At 43.7% G+C, this 15175-nt stretch overlaps 1 protein-coding gene across 8 annotated transcripts in view; it reads left to right on the top strand.

Moving 5' to 3' along the window:
• LOC117044778 (protein FAM228B-like) overlaps positions 1 to 15175 on the top strand; it is a 30918-nt gene that overhangs the window by 12548 nt on the left and 3195 nt on the right. For 4 of the 8 annotated variants that reach the window (XR_004426352.1, XR_004426349.1, XR_004426350.1 and 1 more), the window contains 3 exons: positions 2314 to 2511; positions 10159 to 10974; positions 12695 to 12772. Coding sequence is in view for 3 of the 8 variants with exons in the window: in XM_033145562.1 (XP_033001453.1) it covers positions 2314 to 2511; positions 12695 to 12772; positions 14324 to 14411 (364 nt within the window). In the remaining 5 variants the exon portion in view is untranslated. Of the gene's footprint in view, positions 1 to 2313; positions 2512 to 10158; positions 10975 to 12694; positions 12773 to 14323; positions 14412 to 15175 lie in introns of those variants that run through there. The other 4 variants (XM_033145562.1, XM_033145564.1, XR_004426353.1 and 1 more) reach the window with 3 other exon arrangements.

Consider the following 15175-nt stretch of genomic DNA (forward strand, 5'->3'; position numbering starts at 1 on the left):
GTTTAAGGTTTTTAAAAACCTTAAACATCAGCTTTCATTAGTTTGAACATGACAGTCTCCTGCAATATCATGCATGCCATCTCTCCTTCTACTAGCTAGAAAGAATTGGAAGTTGCCTTATTCCATTTGTGTTCACTTACCCTTGGATATATTTATCCCATGTCTTTCCTTCCCTGCTCTTTTATTCTTCTACAATTGCATCACCTTAAGCTCCTTTTACAAACTCTGCTGTGTTACCTCCACTCTGTGTTAGTTACTTGGGCCTGACACCTGTGTCTTGACCACTCTGCACCAGGTGTTGTTGGTCATAGTTCAGTTAGGTGAAGAATGGGGTATCGTAGGTTTCCAGCTCCTAGAAGTGAGCTGTTGCAAATGCATCAGCTGCTGGGCTGTGTGCATCTTCTAGCGCCATGTGTACCTTGGTGTGGATTTGCCTTGACTTGGCTCCACTACTCACATAAGAATAATGGAGTTGTTTAGCTCAGTTGGTTAGAGCGTGGTGCTGATAATGACAAGGTTGCAGGTTTGATCCCCGTATGGGACAGTTGGATGTTCCTGCATTGCAGGGGATTGGACTAGATGACCCTTGTGGTCCCTTCCAACTACAATTCTATGCCTTTATAGTCTTGTATGCTACTTTTGGAAAATGCCAGTATGTGCGATGTATTTGCCCCTCAAACATGCCTCACCTTGTTCTTTGAGGTGGTTCTTGGCCAGAGAGTATCTTTAGCTGGTCTGGCTTCTTATTCAGTTCCTTGGCACCTGTGGAGTTCCAGTCAGTTAGTATGACAATCCGCTTCATTCCAGAATTTCAGTCTAGCCCAGCCTCTCTCAACCTCGAGTCCCCAGATGTTGTTGGACTACTACTCCTACCATCCCTAGCTATCAGGACCAGTGGTCTGGGATGATGAGAGTTGTAGTTCAACAACATCTGGGGACTCAAGGTTGAGAGAGGCTGGGCTAGCTCCTAAAGCCACCCTCATTCTTGTCAGACCACCTGTGAAAGCCATGCTGTCAAGACTTTCTTCAAAACTATAATAGCAAGAAATGTAAATTTTCAAAAGTCAATGAGATTCTCATAAAGTATTCAGGAGTCCTTAAGGCCAAACAGAATTGTGGCATGTGGTCTGTATATTTTGCATCTCTCAACTATGAAATTCTAGCCTTGCTGTTAATTAGTTTATTCCTATCTGCAAAGCAACCTTTTCTGAATACAGTGGTGCCTCGCAAGACGAAATTAATTCGTTCCGCAAGTCTTTTCGTCTTGCGATAATTTCGTCTTGCGAGGCACGGTTTCCCATAGGAACGCATTAAAATTTAATTAATGCATTCCTATGGGGAAAAAGTCCGGGGGTGCCGGTTGGAAGGGGCGTCGGCCGATCGCGCCCACCATCTTGGGTGGACTGCATATGTCTGTACATGCGCATGTCCACCCAAGATGGCGGGCACGATCGGCCAGTGCCCCTTCCGACCGGCACCGGACCGCGCCGCGCCGCGTTTTAAGGCTGCAGCGGGCGAACAGCAGCACTGCTGTTCGCCCGCTGCTGCTTTAAAACGCGGCGCGGCTGCGGTCGGAAAGGGTGCCGGCCGATCGCGTCTGCCATCTTGGGTCGACTGCGCATGTCCACCCAAGATGGCGGGCGCGATCGGCCAGTGCCCCTTCCGACCGGCACCGGACCGCGCCGCGTTTTAAGGCTGCAGTGGGCGAACAGCAGCGCTGCTGTTCACTTGCTGCAGCTTTAAAACGCGGCGTGGCGCGGCTCCAGCCGGCTTACAGTGGTACTGCGCAAGACGAATTCGTCTTGCAAAGCACGGCCATAGACGAATTCGTCTCGCGAGTCAACTAAAAAATCGCAAACCCTTTCGTTTTGCGAGTTTTTCGTTGTGCGAGGCATTCGTCTTGCGGGGTACCACTGTACACACTTTTTCTAGTGTTGTAGTACAGCTGCTTTACATGTTACAAAAGTCCTACAGATAAGTTGTTTCCATGTAGCAAACCATACACAGTAGTAATCTTCACATTCCGTTGTCATATGATTGGCTGTGGTTCCAAAGCAGATATTGGTGCAGCAAAAAAACAAAGTATGCAATTTTCAGCATAATGGTATACAAGTTGGCTACACATTTGATTAAAATGCATGTTGTTTGTGTACAGATATTTCAGTGTGTCAAGCACCCCTTAGGTTTTAGTTGATTAATGACTTGCCTCTTTCAGATGTCCTTTATTTTTGAATAGTGTCTGGTTTAAAGTAATTTGTTTTACTGGTTCATAAGCGACTCAGCTTTGTTAACAATGGTCTCTCTGTCAATTAGGAAGTAGACAGGTATTTGAAGCACAATGATTTCTTAGCTCTAAGGAGGAGGGAAATGCTGTACAAGAAGTGGTTTGAGAATGTTTCAAGCCCGCTACTACAGAAAATTCAGGACAAAGTTGACAACCAGTCAAGTGAAGAAATAGAGGAAAGGAAGCGAAAGCAGCTCTCCCTTTATCTAAACTACTGTAATAAGAAGGTATTGGTAAAGAAAACTGTTTTGTTACTGAAAGGCGTTTGGAGGGATGTTAGCAAAATTGTAGAGTTTGTTTCCTTTGACTAAGGCTGGGATCAAAATTGTCTGCATAGAATTAATAGTTATTTTGATAGCAAAAGGCTCACAGAACATGCCTTGAGCTCTTACAAGTTCATCATAGAGAAGTGTGTTTGTGTGAGGAAAATATATTGTTTGTTGTACCAATTAAGAGTAAAAAGAATCAGAATTTCAGGCGCTCTAATGAGCAACCCCATTGGTCAATGTAGCCCTCAGAATGTTTACATGTAGTCTAGACAATTGAATGGCTCAGTAGACGTAGATTGTGTACTTTTTATTCAGAACAGCTTATGAGCATGGGAGGATGCAGTGTTTATCTGAAGCATAAATCTGAAGTGTGGTACCATCTTTTAAACAAAGTACTTCAGCATTATCTGGGTTTGAACAGACAAATTGAGGACTTTATTCAATTTGTTTAACAAATAAAGACCTTTCCTTCTGCACTGAAGATTGATTTGGTTTTATTTTGTAAATCAATTATTTTATTAAAGATTTTCACAATACACTAAAATAACAGCTCCAAAAACTAAAAACAGAACAAGTCCTCTCCTAGAGGCAATTTTCACCCCCCCCCAGCTCTCTCCTAGGATCCCTCCTTTTTCCTCCCAGCCTCTCACCCTGGGGGAGATTTGGTCATATAGGAAAGAGCAAGTTATGGGTGCAGGAGCATAACAGTACAGAGTATGGCATTCAGGCTCCTTAGTGGCTCTCAGTGTTTGCTTTCCCCTTGCTGCATTCCAGAATGAGTGGGACCCACCTACTGTATTATGGTTTCCTTTCAGTAGATACGTAGATGTGTGTGACTAGCGGAGAGGGGAACATGGAGGTGGATGTGTGGCATGTTCTTTGCTAGTTGTATATTTCATCATTTGCTAACAGAATGGTGTTGTTGGTTCATCAAATTGGATAAATTTTGTTTCTTCAAATAATTAGATGACTTCTTCACAAAGGACTTTGTATACAGAACTATGAAGATATAGTTGCAAGACAAAGGCAGCAAACTTTCAAAATAACTGGAGGGAGGACAAGCCCATATTTTTGAGGGAAATGGTGTGGGAGCATTAATGCAGAGCAAAGGGAATTGGATTGAAAATTCCAATTTGCAAACTCAATGAAGTAGATGGAACTGGACAAGTATACCTTACAGGATGAAACAAAAAGCCTAGCCATGGAGCCATGAACTGTCAGATAAATATTTGGATTTGAAACACAGATAACCAGGTTCAGGATGATATTATGGACTCATTGCATAGCTTTGAGCATTGCTATTCTCCATCCTTATTCCCCATTTGTAAAATGGGAATAATAGTAACCTATCTCACAGGTTGTTGTGAGGGTGAAAAAGTGCTATATAGGCAGGTATAGAATAGTTGTTGTTGTCACCCATCTGTCTTGGGAGACAGTGGAAGACTGAACCATTGGGAGATAAGTCAAACTGTTGGAGAGTTACAGCACCTGCTGTGGCTATAGAGACTGATACGGGAGAGACATGTTTTATTGCAGGTGGGGCAGATGAAGGAGTCTGGTTTTGTTGCTACAAGTACAGCATGGCATTTCTTCTCTGTGCTCCTCCCAGCAGTCAATCCTTCTCTGGTCATTGCTGTGGATACACAACCTGTCTTTCTCCTGGCATTGCAATCGTCTGCAAGGGATTCCCTCATGGCTTGGTTCATTTTTGCCAGCCTTCATGTCACATTTGATGACAACTTTGTAACACAGAGAGGGTCTGACAATGGGCCTGGTGCCTGAAGCCAGCTGTCCATAGAGCACATACTTGGAGATCCTGCCATCTTCTATTCTGCGTACATGACCAAGCCAGGATAGACATTGTGGAGATAGAAGTGGGCTCAGGAGAGAACATTTTTGTTTGAGACTCTGCTCTGCCATCTGATGTCCAAAATCTTCCTGACACAGCCCATGTGGAAGGCATTGAGACATCCCTCCTGGCGGGTGTAAGGTGCCCATTATTCACTTCATAAGCAGCAAGCTGAACACACAAGTCCGGTAGACCTCCATCTTGGTATTGGAAGTTAGCATCACATGCTCCTAAACCCTTTTGGAGAGGCAAGTCATTGCCATAGCTACCTTGCCAATATGCTTGTCCAGCTCAGCATCAATGGAAAGGTTGCTGGCTATGGTGGATCCTAAGTAGACAAAATTGCCTACACCTCAAGCATGTGGTGATCAAAGCTGATGTCTGGCAACATCCTGCTTGAAAAAATATTCTGGTCTGCACATGGCGCCATGAGCAGCGACTCCCTTCTCCTGTCTTCTAACTGCCTTCAGGACAACTTGATTACCAGACTGAGCAAAAAAAAAACACCCACAATTTCACAAATTGGGCAGATATTCTCTTTGTTTCTCTATGCTATCTTTGATCATGAGTAACAGGAATACCAAAGGAAGGAAACTGGAGCTGCTGCCAGTTCAACTGCACAAGTAATGGCAGGGGAGACTGGAACAGACCTGAACGCTGGTGCTGTACAAGAGATCTTAGCAGCTCTCAAGCCAATTCAGAAAGATCCAGCTGAGGTTGAATCTGGTGTAGAATCATAGAGTTGGAAGAGACCACAAGGGCCATCCAGTCCAACCCCCTGCCAAGCAGGAAACACCATCAAAGCATTCCTGACAGAACGACCGCTCTTAAAATAGAAGTTTCAGAGATGCATAAAAAATGGATGATTTTGAGCAGTGTTTGAACACACACGAGAGGATTACTGAAATATATCAAAGCATTTCAGATAAACATATCACCCTACTGGAATCTCAGCTGCAAAGGAATAATTTGAAAGTTATCAGTCCTCTTCCAAAGGCTCAAGCAATTGAATTTAGGAGAAAAAGGCTTGCTGAAAATGGAAGGTCTTAAATGGGCACCAGAAAGATTACAGAGACAGTGCCTGTCAAATATTGAAGCCCAGGGAATTCCAAAGGGTAGGTGCCACAACATAGGTGTGAAATGAACTTCCCGATAAGGTCTTCCTGATAGTAACTGCAGGAGGCCCTCGCCTGCAGAGTGCAGTTATCAGTTGGATATATAAAAGGTATGACAATCTTTTAGGTACCTTGGTCCCAAGGTGTATAGGACTTTTATACACCAAGACTGAACTCAGCTCGTAGCTAATTTGCAGGCAGTGCAATTATTTCAACAACAGGGTAACAGGTCCTGTGAGCAGTTGAGCCGCTGCATTTTGCACCAACTGCAGCTTTTGGACTATCCTCAAGGACAGCCCCACATAGAGTGTGTTGCAGTAATCCATGGTGTTTGATTTAAGGAATGAGGCAGAAATTTAAAGCAGGGATGCTTAACTTTGAGAGCACTCCGTTTCAGTTCTTGCAAGGAGAATTGAAGTGAGCATAACCTGTGTCAAACAGCCCCTCATCATGGTTCTGCTCACTCCCCAGGACCTCTGCTAGCTGCTATGCTGCCTATTCTCCCCTTCCCCCAGGAAAAAAATAATGTTGGGAAAGCGATAGTAGTCAGCAAGGTGCCATGTTCTATGTGAGCTCAAGGCACACAGGAGAAGCCTGCTGATGCCCAGTCAAGAGGTCAGGTCAGGCGTTGAAGTCCCCTGCAGGACCTTGGAGAGTTCCCAGGGTCCTACTATGGCAGTTGTATGAGTGAGCTGAGTCTTGACAAAAGCCTATAACAGGTTGGCTCTGTCTGCCCAGAGGAGCTGGGTGACTTAAGTGCCCTTGCAGCCATTGCCTGAGGTGACAAGAGTACAATGAGAGAGTGCTCCTCTGAATCAGAGATTAGTGTTAGGGTGGCATCCTCAGGTCCGTGAGTCCTGAAGATGGTCCTGGCACAGGTAGGTAGCCGTGTTGGTCTGCCATAGTAAAAATAAAATAAAAATAAAAATTCCTTCCAGTAGCACCTTAGAGACCAACTAAGTTTGTTCTTGGTGTTGCCCAAGGATGGGATCAGAACATTGTCCTTTTCAGCCTATGACACAGTGCAGGTCTTTGGCTTGTGAGTCATGGCAAAGAGGTCTGATGTCTTTCTTCCTTCAGGCAAGTGGCACTGGCAGTGTCATTTTATTGGAATCATGGAACTTGTAGTTCATTAACTCAAGTAGCAAAATACACTACCAGTCAGGGGCGTAGCAAGGTAAATTGGTACCCGGGGGCAAATTTTTTTTGTCACCCCCCCCCCCCGTAAGGCATGGGAAGGTCAGGTGTGAAAAATTTCTTGTCAACCCCCCCCATTGATCCCCCCCTGGAAAAAATGGTTTTACGTTATTTCATAATAATAACAAGTAATAATAATAAAAAACTTTTATTTATATCCCACCCTCCCTGGCTGAAGTCGGGCTCAGGGTGGCTAACATCAGATACATAACATTGGTATAAAATCAAACAATAATTAAATTACCTCCTAAAAAATCTCAAAATCAAATTAAAGTCTAATTAGATGGCTTTCCACAGGGTTAGGGTTGGGAACAGTAAGTGCTCCACTGAACTGAAATTTCAGTCTTCACGACATAGGAAAACAGCCAAGTAAACAGCTATTTTGGTGGAGGAGGGTCAAGATATTAACCGATATGCATGAAATTTCATATATAGCTATATAATCCCTAGTATAGTAAGATAAGACCTTCGGAGCAGGCAAAAAATTATTTTTTTCCGAAATCCCCCCCCCAAATGGTTCCTTGATAATTTCTCACCCCCTCCAGTATGGAACATGGGGCAGCCCGCCCCCCTTGCTATGCCCCTGCTACCAGTACTTCCTTTCTTCTTCAGAACCTTGTGCTTCCTATTAACTTATCCAGCTTGCACATGTCCCCTTAGGATGTAAGCAGGTATAGGAGGTGGGGAATGAGCAGAACAAATAACAAATGCTCTCCAAATTCCTCCCTGTATAGGTCTTCTCTCCCTGTCCTGCCTTGAACACGCTTGTGACTGCATGGAATTTACTTTTTCTTTCTTTTTACTTGTAATGCATGTTTGTATTTGTAAATCACAAACCTGATGCTACTTCAGTGGTTGGTGGAGGCAATGTTTTCCACACTGCATGGTGTCTTTCTGAAGTGGAGGAGGGCCAGGAAACTGGAGGGACCCACAACTCCTCCCACCTAGTTGCTCTTTGCTGGTCCTGCTGGTTCTAACCACAGCGGGGCGCATAGCTGCAGATTTGGGGAGGAATCAAGAAGAGCCTTTCATGCTTACGTTTTAAATGTTTTATAAGTTGTTTGAGATCTTTTTGTATAACACATGACTAACAAGGTTAATAACTAAATAACTAACTAAAAAATAAAAACCCCATGCATCTATTTTCATTACTTTATTTTTAGGAACACCAAACCCTCATTTTGCCCACTGTGAAACATGTTTGAAATGTTTGCTTTACTGGAAGTTCTTGGATGCACAATGCTGTGGACAAAAAAGTTTTTTGAAAAATTGTGTGTGCACACAGGTAAACAAAACCTGCACATGTGTCATGAAGGACCTGATGCCTGGAACTTCCAGATAAATGCACCAAAAACAAGAAAGAAGTTAAATGGGAAAAATGGACAGTAATCTAGGGGAAGCTGAGAGCAGACAAGAACACAGCACAGATATCTCCTCAAGCACTGCCCACAATTGTCAGTGAGAAACATTGAAATAGTTCTCATATGTGGGTGAAAGCACACACAGAAAAATCAGATTTGTTCAATCCACATGCATGTTTACACCCTAATGTGGGCAAAACTCAAGTCACTGTTCTTTGAAATATAATGCTGTTCTATGCAAGCAGTGTCATCGCTTGCCCTCTCCTCCTGGCTTTGCTTCTTAATAATGAAAATACCCAAAATTAGAAAATAACCACGGGGGCCAGTGGCTGATCTGTGGTTGGGTTTTGTAGAGAGAGAGAAAGAGACAGAGACTCAAGACAACAGGATTAAACAAAAAGATATAATCCAATATTGAAAACACATATGACGGCATATTTTCCAATGTACACGGCTTTCAGTTTTTAAAAATCAGTTTTCAGATTTCATACTCTCTTTAGGGCTGTGTATTACCATATCAAATTATTTGTGGTTGCTTATCTGTTTTGCATATTTGTGGGCAGACACAGTTTTGAAGGACAAGAGTCCTTTTCTTTTGGAACACAAAGCAAGAAATTACCTACCTATCCATGTTTCAAGATGAAACTAGAAACGTAGTTATTATTACATGTTGCTGAATATGCTATCCTATGTGCTGCATACTGTATAATTAATGCTATAACAACTTGTTCCCAACAGCTTGTTCCCTTTACAGGTAGGTAGCCGTGTTGGTCTGCCATAGTTGAAACAAAATAAAAAAAATTCCTTCCAGTAGCACCTTAGAGACCAACTAAGTTTGTTCTTAGTATGAGCTTTTGTGTGCATGCAGATACACTTAAACAGAAGTCACCAAACCCTTATAGATAGTGAGAGGATGGGGAGGGGTATTGCTCAGAAGGGTGGTGGGAATGGGTGATTGGCTGATAGGTGTGGAAAACCTTTTACGACTGTTAACAACTGCAATTGGTCTTACAGGAAAAAGCAAGGTGAGATGGCTAAAAATAGCTTTATAATGAGATAAGAATCCAATGTCTTTGTTCAGACCAGGTCTCTCCGTGGTTTTGAGTTTGGTAATAAGTTGCAATTCAGCAACTTCTCTTTCCAGTCTATTTTGGAAATTCCTTTGTATTAAGACAGCTACTTTGAGATCTTGTATAGAATGTCCTGGGAGATTGAAGTGTTCTCCTACTGGTTTCTCTGTCTCGTGATTCCTGATGTCAGATTTATGTCCATTTATCCTTTGGCGTAGGGTTTGGCCCGTTCGGCCAATATAGAGAGCTGAAGGGCACTGTTGGCATTTGATGGCATACACAATGTTAGAAGTTGTTGCCTTGTTTGGCTATAAAAGATAATATTAACAAAACTCTGAATGTCCTGCAGTCCGTTCATAACGAACTTCAGCTACTGCTGTGTGAAATGCCCTTAGAGTGCACACACTTGAGCACCTGAGGCAAACTTCAGCCTCCCACTCAGATATTCCTGAAGACCTGGTGCTGGTTGCTGAAGCCTGAACCAGCCATGCACACTAATGACATTTCAACAAAACATCTGCAAAAATTGGGTCAGTGATGATTTATTGGGGGGGTGTAATGTAGTAGAGAAAAGGGGCTGCCCCTTGTAAATAGGGAGAGGGGGAGGTATATTTACGAATGATTCCTAGGATTGGGTCCATATTTTCTATTTTTATGTTGTGAACTGTCCTGTGATCTTTGGATGAAGGGTGGTATACAAATAAAATAAAAATAAATAAATAAATAAAATGTCCAGTAGCACCTTAGAGACTAACTAACGTAAGTTTGTTCTGGGTATAAGCTTTTGTGTGCATGCACACTTCTTCAGACATTTATTTTTATTTATTTCAACTGTGTCAGACCAACACAGTTACCTACCTGAATCTAAAATAAACCAGTATGCACCTTTTGTACAAAGGAAGAGCGGTGCTTGCCATACTGGAATTGTAACTTCCTTGTATTAGCTGTTGCCTTCTGTGCTTTTCTGTTCATATATTTGTTTTGTCCTTTGCTTGTGTCTTCCATTCCGTTAGGCTTCATCTGATCCTGGTTCCCCAGCCTCCCTTTGTGTGCTGCTTCCTCCTTTCCACCCACTTTTTGAGTCTTCTCCCTCTGGCTCATACTTCCCCTCTTTTCTGCCCCCATTTCCATTCTCTCTCCTTTCCGTCTCCCCTTCCACATCTCCACCAATCATCGTTCTCCCCTCCGTCATGCTTCCTCCCTCAGTCCCACCTCATTTCTTTCATTTGCTTCCTCCAGTTCCCCCTTTCCTCCACTCGCCTTCTCTTTTCTTTCAGTCTCCCTTCTTACAGCTGACCTCCTCAGAACTGCCCAGCCCTTCAGCTACTTTGCAAAACCTTCCTGCTCCTCCTCCTCCAGCTGCTGCTTCTGAGCCGCCTTCTGACGCTTCAGCTTCTGAACTCTCTCTACCTACACAGCAGCCTCCACCTTCAGAACACGAGCCTCTTCGCGACTTCAGCGCTTACCATTCCCATAACCCTTTCTTTCTCCCTATACCTTCACCGATCCAGTCCTACAGGAGATATCAGGCTCGGCACAAGAATAGTGACACCACAAAATATCCTTGAAGACAGAAGACGCTTGGGGTCCCTTCAGTGCCATGGCCTGCAAAAAGCGCCAGACAAAAACCCAGTAGACAAGGTTCAGGGGCTCACACTTTCTGATGTTTCTCACGTGTTCTGTCAATGCTGCTGCTGAATTGTGTGGTGAGATACTCTGTATTCAGTGTTACCTGCACTATAGATATCATGAAGTGAAAGAGAGAACCAAGCGGGACAGTTAAGGACATCGTTTATCAACTGTCTGATGCAACACTTTGACTCCAAAAGGTGTGTACTACACAAAGGTGTACACCATACAAGATTGTAAGCTCATTGGAGCAGGGATGTATCCTACATTTGTTTGCGGAGCTACAATCCTTGCAATGAAATGAAAGCTTAATTTGTGTTTCCAAGCTGTATATTGAAGGCCCCACCTGTATGTGATAACACCTGTGCTACCTGGTTTGTGATGTGGTTTCTCCTGTGAGTGCCATTGGCAAAAGACTCCTGTGCTGCACTTAATTGGGGATGCCAACTCGTTTTTGTTGAAAAGCGTTAGCTTCACCATGGAGCTGCAGATTGCAAGGTTTCTTGTTTTGGAGCAGATATACAAGCTTATAATTGAGATAACAGTATGGTGTAGTTTTGTCATGTGTCCCACTCTTTGATTAAGAAGTCCTTCAAATTAAATGTTATGTTCAGCACAATTTTTTTAGCATACCTAGCACTGGCAACTTCATTTTTTCAGACAAAGTATTTCTGTGGGGGGCCCTGCTCTGGATCAGGACCATGTCAGGTGGGTTTTTTTTTTTTTTTAAAAAAAACCTCTCTCTTGCCTCATGGACACATGCTGTTTTCCTCTTGAAAACACCTCACAACTTATTTTTACTCTGAAGTTTCTACATACTGCAAATAGCACCTTTTGATAAAAACTTAGAGAAGAAATCAGTGTGAGGAGAAAGGTTTCTCTCAGGGTGGTCCAACCCACACCCTGAAGACTGCATGTGGCCCATGAGGCCTTTTTTGGTGGCCCTTGGCAACATTTGACACACACACACACACCAGCCCTAACATGCTTTCCACCTTTGTGAAGAAGGTGGGAGGGCTCTAGGACCCTGCCAGAGCTTCTCACCTTCCCAAAGGCCAGTGCCTCTCTTACCTGACTTTTGGAAGGCAGCAGGAGGGCTGGCGAAGGGGTTGTCAAATCCACATGGGGCCCCACACAGATCCTTTTTTTTGGGGGGGGGGGAGAATTGCTGGTGATAAGTACACCTTAAAAATATGTGCTTAATGCGATATGTAATTTGACATTTAGTGACCACAAAACCTATTTTTGGTAACAGATGGCTGCTTAATACACATAATTTGTAATTTGGGGACCATTGTACAAAAAAATGACAACCTCGGTAATGCTGAAAGATTAAAAAATTACTATTGTGACTTGATTTATGAAATCAATGGTGCCATTAATGCATTAAGATGATGGAGTAAATGCTAGCTAAATGTTGAAATACTGTGATTATTCATCTATGATATTTTATCTGAAAGGTGTACTTTAGGGATTACATAGAAAATATTAGCTACCTGTTAGCTAGCTGCTACATAAGTATTAAGGGATGCGGGTGGCACTGTGGTCTAAACCACAGAGCCTAGGGCTTGCTGGTTAGGTCGGCGGGGTGAGCTCCTGTTGCTCGGTCCCTGCTCCTGCCAACCTAGCAGTTTGAAAGCACGTCAGAGTGCAAGTAGATAAATAGGTACCGCTCTGGCAGGAAGGTAAACGGCGTTTCCATGCACTGCTCTGGTTCGCCAGAAGCGGCTTAGTCATGCTGGCAACATGACCCAGAAGCTGTCTGCGGACAAATGCCACCTCCCTCGGCCAATAAAGCGAGATGAGTGCCGCAACCCCAGAGTTGTCCGCGACTGGACCTAATGGTCAGGGGTCCCTTTACCTTTACATAAGTATTATGTTGCACCCATAGCTTGACTTCCACTTTTCCTTCTTTTACAGGGCAGTGCATTTTTAGAAAGCTATAATACTTCCTCCTATGATCCTTTCTTTCTGAAGTGTTCTACAGACACTTGCAAGGTAGGAGAGCCAACATGCTGAATTTATTGCACGTTGACTAAGCACTGATGAGAATTGTATTGGCTTCTTGGCATCATGGGCAGAGCCTGTGAAGGGATGTATATGAATGAACAATTTTTACAAATTAGATAAATAACACATTGTGAATTATTTGGCAGTTTAGGGAATTGCCCACTGGCAAACAAATCTTCACATACTTGACCTTTCCCATCAGGATCCTCACATTTTCTTCCCCACCATTCGACATACACAGTTCACATTTCCTGCTGTTAGATGAATTCCCCAAAGTATTGTTGCTGTGGACTTTCTTTTCTCAGTTCCCAGTGGCTTGATTTTGGACTTTTTTTGGGGGGGGGGAGAAGAAGAGTGGGAAATGGGAGTGACCATAGCATAGAATCATAGAGTTGGAAGAGACCACAAGGGCCATCCAGTCCAACCCCCTGCCAAGCGCTTTCACAAGAAACTCCAAAATCTGAACTTTTTCTCTTAAGCACCAAACTATATATGCCATAGGGACGTGGGTGGCACTGTGGGTTAAACCACAGAGCCTAGGGCTTGCCGATCAGAAGGTCGGCGGTTCAAATCCCCGCGACGGGGTGAGCTCCCGTTGTTCAAAAGCACATCAAAGTGCAAGTAGATAAATAGATTTCTGTGCGCTGCTCTGGTTCGCCAGAAGCGGCTTAGTCATGCTGGCCACATGACCCGGAAGCTGAACGCCAGCTCCCTTGGCCAGTAAAGCGAGATGAGCACCACAACCCGAGTCGTCCGCGACTGGACCTTATGGACGGGTCCCTTTACCTTTACCTTATATATGCCATAAACCAAAACTTCTCTTCTGAAATGGATGTTTTGATGGGAATTTTATGTGGACCCCCAGATCCTCAGAATGCCCACTCCCAAGTATGCCATCAGTTATGAATACTTAGATGTGTTTGGATATGAGTCTGCTGTTCTATACATATGGCTTGGAGCTATGTACTAATATACTGTCTATACTATATGGTCCTGAAAGACCCACATTGGCTTCCAATACGTTTCTGAGCACAATTCAAAGTGTTGGTGTTGAGCTTTAAAGACTTAAATGGCCTCGGCCCAGTATAGTTGATGGAGCATCTCCACCCCCATTGTTCTGCCCGGACACTGAGGTCCAGCTCCGAGGGCCTTCTTGCAGTTCCCTCACTGTGAGAAGTGAAGCTACAGGGAATCAGGCAGAAGGCCTTCTCAGTGGTGGCGCCCTCCCTGTGGGACACCCAGCAGATGTCAATGAGATGAGTAGACAGTCCTGTATAGGGAAGCTTTTTAATGCACACTGTTTTTATATATGTTAGAAGCCACCCGGAGTGGCTGGGGCAACCCAGTAAGATGGGCAAAGTACTACTATTACTACTACTACTACTACTGCTAATAATAAGAATAAGAATAATAAAACAAGCTGGAAAAATACTGTGCACTGTGTAACATTTATGTTTGGTTGTTCATGTGCTGTGAATGTTAAGACTTCATAATTTTAAAAAGGGAAAGGAAGTAAGAACTTGCCTGTATTTTTAATAGGTTTCAGTTCCACCTTTATACGATCCCTTGTTAAAGGAGATACGAGAAAGATACCTTGAGGCTGGCATTATTCAGCAGTGTGACACAGGTATTTCTATGCTGCAGTGCTTGGCTATGGGCTTCTGTGATGCATTCTGTTTCGAGGCTTAATGCCCAATAGCTTGGGAAGGAAGGGCCCTTGCCCTGCTCTCTTCTTCTTTCCCTCTCTGCACCAACATGTCAGGTTAGTCAGACTAGTCCCCCCCCCCCACCTCAGATATGTTCTGCTGATTTTGTATAAAATAATAGAATCATAGAATCATAGAGTTGGAAGAGACCACAAGGGCCATCCAGTCCAACCCCCTGCCAAGGGCAACACAAATAAACCGCCACACCCTAGTCTCTCACAAATAATTTTACATTGTTAAATCCCATAAGTAATAAGGACAGAGAAGCACTTAAAAACAGAATTATCGGCTATATCCTCTGCAGAACCCAGCATGAGCACTGGATGGCTTCAGACCCTTGGAGGAAGTATTGATAAAGAAGAGTGCATCGAACATACCTGGCTTGGCTTGGCCCTCAGCCCACCACACATCATGGGTTGGCCTTTCCACAGGGGCTAGGCAACTATACCAAGGGTGGATATAAAAGTCAAGATCTGTTTTCCATCCTCTGGCTATGGCCACTTTGACTCGAGATACAGGATGGAGGAACTGAAGGAGGCAGATATAATCACTTAGGGTCGTTTGGTCTTTCCCCAAAGTTTATGAAGTGGTAAAGTTGGTGGTGCTATATATCTGGGAGGGGTGAATTTGACCTTCGTTTTGCCTTTCCTTTATCTCTGAAACCTTCATGCTTTTGACTTCCTAC

This window comes from Lacerta agilis, chromosome 3 (genome assembly GCF_009819535.1).
Source record: "Lacerta agilis isolate rLacAgi1 chromosome 3, rLacAgi1.pri, whole genome shotgun sequence".
Lineage (NCBI taxonomy): Eukaryota > Metazoa > Chordata > Lepidosauria > Squamata > Lacertidae > Lacerta > Lacerta agilis.